Genomic DNA, 7863 nt, shown 5'->3' on the forward strand with positions numbered 1-7863 from the left:
GAAAAAAAAAAGTTAATAATGATTTTAGTTAAAATAAAATTAAAATAAATTATTATTATAAAATTATTTATAAAAATAAAAAAATTAAATAATAATATAAATAATAATTTTTAAATACATTTAATAATAAAAAAGATAACTTGATAATTTTATAAGCCTTCAATTATATAATTAAAGTAATAGTAGGGTGTATTTGATCAAATATTAAATTAAATTTTATAAAAACATATGGGGTGAAATTATAATAAGGGTATAGTATAGAATTTTTTTAACAATTAAGTTTAAACTTTGCTGATATGATATCATAATATGATATTGACGGGGTGAATGAAATTTTAATTTTATTAATTTTTTAATGATATAAATAACGTTTAAATATTGTGATGTTTTAATTTTATTAATTTTTTAATAGTATAAATTGTGGAGTGTAGTGATATTTTAATTCTGTTAATTTTTTAATAGTATAAATAACGGTTGAGTCTATTTGAAGTAATTTAAAAAGATAATATTTAATTATAAAAAATAAATTTTTTTATTACTTATTAATCAAATATAATATCATCATTTAAAAAAATTAAAATAATAACTCCGAATCCATATTAATCTTACAAATCCAAAATTTGGAATTAGAAAAGAAGAAAAAAAAAACCCACTTCCTTAAAAGGAATCAGAGCAAAACAATTAAAGAAAGGTGGTACATGCAAATTGCAAAGAAATCTATTAGCAAGTGAAATTGAGTAGAAAATTTTTTTTTATCTGTATTTGAATGTATTGATTATTTTAATATTGTTAAATAAAGTCAGAAAAAAAGGTAAGGAAAAAAATAATTAGGTAATTAATCAAGAAAAATTAAATGATAGATATGGGAACCCAACAAAAGAAATATAATTAACAAATAACAATAACAATAACAATCATGGATGAGATCATGCTTAGTAGTTGTTTTCTTGGAAGGCAATGCAATTGTATTGTATTAGATTACAATTAGGCAGCCGCAGATTTTGGTCACAGCAAAACTAATAATAAGCAACCGTCCAAACTTAAACAACTTGAGAAAACGATACAAGTAGCAGCGTAAAATGGTCCCACACTGGTCATATATAGACCGTATAATTTATTAAATACATATATACGTCTGATAAAATAGACATCAAATATATATATATAAAAGAAAACGCTCACTCACCGCCCACCTTTCGCCACCCATCAACTCCCACCGAACAAACTTTCGTAAGCTTTGCACCATCTCATGACGGTGACAACCTCCCTCATTGAGGACCACTTGCCCTCTCTTTCTCTCGCATATTTTCATTTGTGTTTTTGTGGTGTCCACAAGCACGTCAAGCCACTGCCACCTTCATGGTGCCCAGCCCTCTCCCTTATCTTCTTATCTACTTGATTCGTTTCCTTTGGCGAGCTACCCATTTAGTCTTATACCAAAAAAAAAAAAAAGAAAAAAAAGAGATGTATATTTATGTTTAGATTTATAATGGTAGGCCATCGCTGTTTCTTCATATTCTTACAGTTAAAAATTCCATTCCCATTTCTAACTTCTCTTCATCATCATATAATTTTCCAAACCATGTTATTGGAATCGTACAATAAGAGAATCAACAATACAACTGCTAATGCTACTACAAGACAAACACAGATTTAAACTTGATGGCTTAACTAACTAAAAGAAACTATCTTGCTGCTTTTAACCATTTCTATTACAAACTGATAGAGGAGACTTGCTTCCGTTTCATTACCCAGGTCGAAATAGAATCCTTCTCATATCTATTTCTCTTTTAAAATCTTTATAAACACACCCCTCAATTTTCCTTTGTGAAATTTTCCCAGGCACGTATGGCGGCTGGCTGGCTAGTTAAGCGAATTATATCATAAAAAAAAAAGATTAAATAAAACATAAAATGATTACAAGGAGTTCTTAATTACTAACTAATCAACGATACTCTGTTTACTCGTCATCGGAATTTTCTGGGGTCGGATACTGGTTCAAATCAGGTTTCTCTGAGACTACTCGGTTGGAGTTGTTTTCTGATGCATGGAGTCCTGTTTGCTGCAGGGCGTCCACCTGAGCCCCAACTTCAGTGGCTTTCTTGCGAATAGAAGCAGCAGATATGTCCCGTAGTTCGTCATCTTGGTATATCAAATCGGGGAAATTAAGCCTCGCGGAAGGGCCTCGAAGGTAGAAAACGGCGGTGTCGTAGGCACGTGCGGCGGCGATAGGCGTTGAGTAGGAGCCAAGCCAAATCCTAGACCGTTTATTGGGTTCTCTAATCTCAGCAACCCACTTACCCCACTTCCTCATCCTTATGCCTCTATAAGGTTTGTCTTGTTGTTGCCTGTGCTTGCGCTTCTCGGTGGTTGTAGTGGGGGAAGTGGAGCTGGAACTTGAACAGCACTCCCCCTCCATGTTTTAATGAAGTTTTTTGGTGTAAAAGAGGTCGGAAAGAATATGTCGTTTCAATCGCATAAGGCCAGAACGGTTGCCCTTGACACCATGGTTTGTTTATATAATATATATAGAGAGAGAAAGAAACAAAGGAAGAGAAAGGAAGAAATATAGAGAAATGGAGAGAGAAAGAGAGAGAGGGGTAGGACACAGGAGTTCCTACTTGGCTGCTAGTGTCTCGTTGGGGCACGGGCGCCACGTTGATCTTTCGTCAAGATAAATCCAAATTTGGCCGACATACTCCATCACCTCTCATCTCTCTCCTATGTACTCGTCCATCTCCCTACTTGTCTGCAGTCTACCTTGTATGTGTGTATATATACATCTGTTCTGGGCACCTGTAGCGTAACTATAATAAAATAAAGAATTAAAAAAAAAATTTTAAGACTCATTTGTTTACGGAAAATTATAAATTATTTTTTATGAAAAATATTTTTTAATAGAATAATATATTTTTTTATTATTTATATATATAGATACTTCTTGCACCGTAAAAAAAAATAAATGTGATAAATTTAGCGAGGAATTTTATTTTTATTGGAAAAAAATTCACAAATTTGAGAAAAAAAAATATATAATGTGCTATCTCCAACAAATTAGTGACGAAAAACCAACTAATTACCACAGAATTTGTATGTCGTTAATCTTTCAAAAAGTTCAAAACCTCACTTAAAATGAAAGACCTAATATCTCTTTCTTAATTTTGCAAAAACAACTGCCAGACTTCCTCTTCCCACTTTTTCCATGCGATAGCTGCTTCTCACAGCTTTTCCAATCGTCACTCCGATTAAATGTCTTACCTTAATAAAAACTTCAAAGTGTGAAAAAATAAAGTTATTTATTTTTTTAATTAAAATTTTTAAACATTACAAATGTTAAAATATATAAAAATATTTTTTTAAAAAATATTTCCTATAAAATAAATAGAGTTTTAAAAATTTATTTTTTAACCATACAAATTAGTTTGCACTATGCTGTCAAATGGATCACTGTAACTTTACAGATGTGTAACCAACCTCACAACTCAATAAACAGAGAAGCCCAACACGAAGATGCAGCCCAAATCTAAAAACACATTCCAACCCTAAGATGACGACCTGCACAACCCACCGACACACTGCCACCGAGCAACATTGAAGCGCACAATGCAAACACCTCCAGAGAAAGTAACCCACCAACACCCTACACAACCAACTAGAACCATCAACAAAAAGCAACAGCCCAAGTTGAGACAAGAGAAACCAAGCCAACAAGATCAAGCCGAAACCTAGGTTTCGGAACAAAATACCAGCAACTAAAACAAACAAGCTTCAAATAGGAACCAATAAGCTTAGTGTGCACAAAAGCTGGAATAGGGTTAGACCTTTGGTGTTTTCGGTCTAATATTGTCAAAGAGCTATTTAAGGAGTATACTCGGATTACCTTGACCATCGATGGTGATAATGCAGTTACAATTCAAATTCACCACGATAAATAAATAAAAATAAAAAAGTTATATAAAAAATATGGACCTGCATATCAAAACAATTATAAAACTATTTATACACTTTAACATTTACTATCTACCGATAGAGAAATTTAATAGTATCGAATTGGTTAGTTTACCTCACTTTCTAGTCGTTAATTATTTAGATATTCAATTAATTTAAAATTTTATTATTATTTAAAAATATATCCATTAATTTTAAAAATAAAATTAATTAGTATTTACATCTACATTCTTTTTTATTAGAAAGAACCAAAATATACTAGATATTTTATTTTTCATTGACAATAAACTCGTTAATAATAATATTTTCCTGATTCAAACCCCTCAAACCCAACCCAAGACTTGGCTCCCCACGGACCCACCTGCCCAAACCAACCATGAGAAATACTTGATGCTCTCCAATCTCATGTATTCACCCAAACCCCACGATTTGTCCAGTGCAGATCACTCTCACATCTACATTGTGCCAAAGAAAGCGATGCCTGCAAATGGCAAGTGATCAAATAGTGTATGATTCTGGAGAATTTCAACCTGAATGGTACTGTAGACGATAAAATCGAATGATTTCAGTCCAAACTTCCCGATCTCTCTGCCCTTGTTAAACTCAAATCTCTCTTGACAACTTCTTTCTACATTCATCTATAATTAGCATTAAAATAATCATAGAAGCTTTTTACATGTTCAATTTTATGTAATGTTGGATACAATTGGGAATGCCACGTGGATATTTACTTACTCCTCTACCAATCGTGATTCATACAAATACTCTATCCCCTAATTCAAAGAATTTAGTTAAATTAATTTTTTATCAATTTTATTTTTTAAGTTTAATTATTTCAATTAAAAATACCTTTTAAAAAAATAACTTTGAGAATTATATTTATTTATCCACGTATCCGTTATTTAAAATTAAGCCTTTTTTTTAAAATAAAAATTAAAAATTAAAAAAATAAAATAAAATATTTCTCAAATTTACATGTTTGCACTTATTATTAGGTTAAATCTATAAATGGAATTTATTTAAAATTATATTAAATAATTTTTTTATTAATTATTTATATAAAAGTTACCATATAATTTCTTGTGTCTTGGTCAGCAATAACAAAATTAGGATTTTCTCTGTTGTCGACCTGAAATAAGTTAAATCAAATAATTGGAGAATCTTTTGTTTCTTTCTCTGGATAACAACTATGATTTCTTATCCCTTTATTCTAGCAATGATAAATGGAAAAACTAAAGAAGTTTTTTTTCAGTAAACAAAAAAAAAAAAAAGAAAATATTTTACATTAATTAGTCAGAAAAAAAATTATTATTCTTAATTTATAGTTTATAAAAATAAAATCTAATGAATTTTGATTTAGATGATATTAAAATCTATATTTTTCATGATTATTTTATTTGAAAAGAAGTTTACTTTAAAGTTTAATTTAATATGTAAATAAATTTTTAATAGTTTTTGAAATGAAAACACAAATAAAGTTATTATCTTTAAAACATTTATAATAATTTAATTATTTTAATTTATAATGACATGTTTTAACATATGTTTGATTAACAATAAATTTACAGATAAATTATTTTATTAGTAAAATAAAAAAATTAAATGAATTTTTATTATAAAGAAAAAATTAAAATATAATTATGACTGCAAAGTCATTCTGTTCAAAAATTTAGATGAATTTAGACATCCCTTATGATAGCCACGTACCGCTGCCGTAAAAAGGATAAATTGTGATTTGTCCAAAATGGTGACTTGTGTTGTCTGTCGGCTCTCTCACCTATCACTAATTTGAAGACTCGAATTTTCTTGTTAATTAAAGCTTTAATAAAAACTCACGCCTTATCGACAAAAACCATCAAAGCATAATAAAGTAAGTATTTTAATTTCACTCTCTCTCCGATAAAATAAGTTTTTGTATTGGTGAGCTTGCCTGACCTGTAGTTTTTATGGTTACAGTTTGGTGGGTATAAAAATTTCGCAATGAACGATCTTTTAATCTTGGAGTTCAAAGATCAGTTTCTCGCCCACTAATCTTGGGCAAGGCTAAGGAAATATATCAAGTATGGAATGGTTATTTTTCTTCTTCTATTCAACGTCAATGTCGAGTGATTAGAGTGGCCTAGACACCAGCAGCTATAGGGTGAATTACAATCAACACAGATGGTAGTGTGCGTCAAAATTCAGGAGCTGCAACCTGTGCGGGATCTTTTCGAGACAGTTTTGGTAAATGGCTATTTGATTTTCATTGTGTGTTGGGAGTTTGTGGTGTGGTTGAGACAGAATTATGGGTCATATATCATGCTTTGAATGTAGCTTGGAGTAGGGGATGGCGGAGAATTATTATTCAAACTGATTCTCAAATTGCTGTTCAGCTTCTTCAATGTCAAGGCAGTGGTGTTTATAGACTGTTATTAATTGCAGAGCTCTTATCCGGCGGGAATGAGAGGTTAAGGTTGTGCAAATATATAGGGAAGCTAATATGGTAGCTGATTATCTTGCGAATAGTGCGCATGGTGGAGTTTTTGGTATGAGTCTTATTAATTTGCCTTCATCTAGTATTGAACTCCTCTTGGATGCTGACTGTATGAATATTTTTCATGATCGTATAATAAATTAAGGGGCTCTATTCTTTCTTTTCAAAAAAAAAAAAAAGTTTTTTTTTAATTATTATTTGAAATAGGAACATAAAAATAAGTCTTGTTATTTTTATATAAATTTTTAGATTAAAAAATGTAATTAATATATATTTCAGACATATTAAATAAGATATGTTATAAATCTAATAAATAATTATTGTATAAAAAATCATGTATAATTTGAGATAAATGAAAATTTTAAATAAATATATTTTTTTAATGGATGAAAAATTTGATAATTTGATTTAAATTAAAAAAACTTATCGAATTAAATTAATTATAAAATTAATTAATTATAAAATTCAGTTCGATTTTTTACTCATTTTGATTCAGTTTGATTTGATTTTTAATTTTAAAAATTTCGATTATTTTGATTTGATCTGAGTTTGATGAGAAAAAATCGAAAAAACTGAACTGAATCGATTAGTGATAATAATATGTTATTGTTAGAGAAATTAGATCATATTAAAATTAAAATATTTCAATTAAATGTCAAAATATTAAAAATAAAATGTAAAAAATAAAAAAAAATTATTAAAAATTAAAACTGATTAAATCGAACTAAATTAAATCAAATCAGATCAATTCGATTTGATTTAATTTCTGATTAAAATCAGTTTGATTCTGTTTTTATAAATATTAAAATTTTAATTTTTAATTTATTTAATTCGATTTAATTTTAAATTGAATCGATCGAATACTCGTTTCTTTATTAGTTAAAGTATATGTTGAGTTAATTTAAGTTTTATTTAATAATATTAAATATTTTTAATTATATGACAGTGATTTGTCAAATATTATAATATATATTTTTCTTAATTCAGACATTAATAATATATTTAAAATTATTATCAAATAAATCTGTGAAAATTAGTGATGTGTTTTTAACTATTACTCTAAGCTAAGCTAGGAAATATATAATTAGACGTTTTTAAAATGCAAAAATATACACAGCGAATTAGTTGCTAGTAGTTGGAGAGACAAGGGGAATGCAACTGTCCAGCTAGCTGTGGCCAGTTGCTAAAAACCCGCAAAGAGGAGGAGCCCCTACCCAAAGGGCGGAGACTGCAAGGTTGTCCTTTGATTTAGATAACTATTTAAATAATATTTGTTTATATAATAAATAACAATTTATTATTTAAATTAATTAAAATTAATAATTTTAAATATATTTATTAAACTGCACGTTGTTTAATATAATTTTTAAATTAGTTAAATTTATAATAGACAAAAAAACTGTAGGTTTTATTACTTCAATTTTAAAATTAGTTAAATTTAT

General features: G+C 28.6%; 1 protein-coding gene across 1 annotated transcript; it reads right to left on the reverse strand.

Annotated features, from left to right (window-relative positions):
• Positions 1-1563: 1563 nt before the first annotated feature.
• On the reverse strand, positions 1564-2745 carry LOC110605879 (ethylene-responsive transcription factor ERF011). Its single transcript, XM_021744549.2, has one exon. The coding sequence runs from the start codon at positions 2417-2419 to the stop codon at positions 1961-1963; it is 459 nt and encodes a 152-aa protein (XP_021600241.1). The 5' UTR covers positions 2420-2745; the 3' UTR covers positions 1564-1960.
• Positions 2746-7863: the final 5118 nt, after the last annotated feature.

This window comes from Manihot esculenta, chromosome 18 (genome assembly GCF_001659605.2).
Source record: "Manihot esculenta cultivar AM560-2 chromosome 18, M.esculenta_v8, whole genome shotgun sequence".
Classification (NCBI taxonomy): domain Eukaryota; kingdom Viridiplantae; phylum Streptophyta; class Magnoliopsida; order Malpighiales; family Euphorbiaceae; genus Manihot; species Manihot esculenta.

What these genes read in the sequence shown, in the direction of transcription:
- LOC110605879 (XM_021744549.2), bottom strand. Translation starts at nt 2,419, where the DNA reads ATGGAGGGGGAGTGCTGTTCAAGTTCCAGCTCCACTTCCCCCACTACA.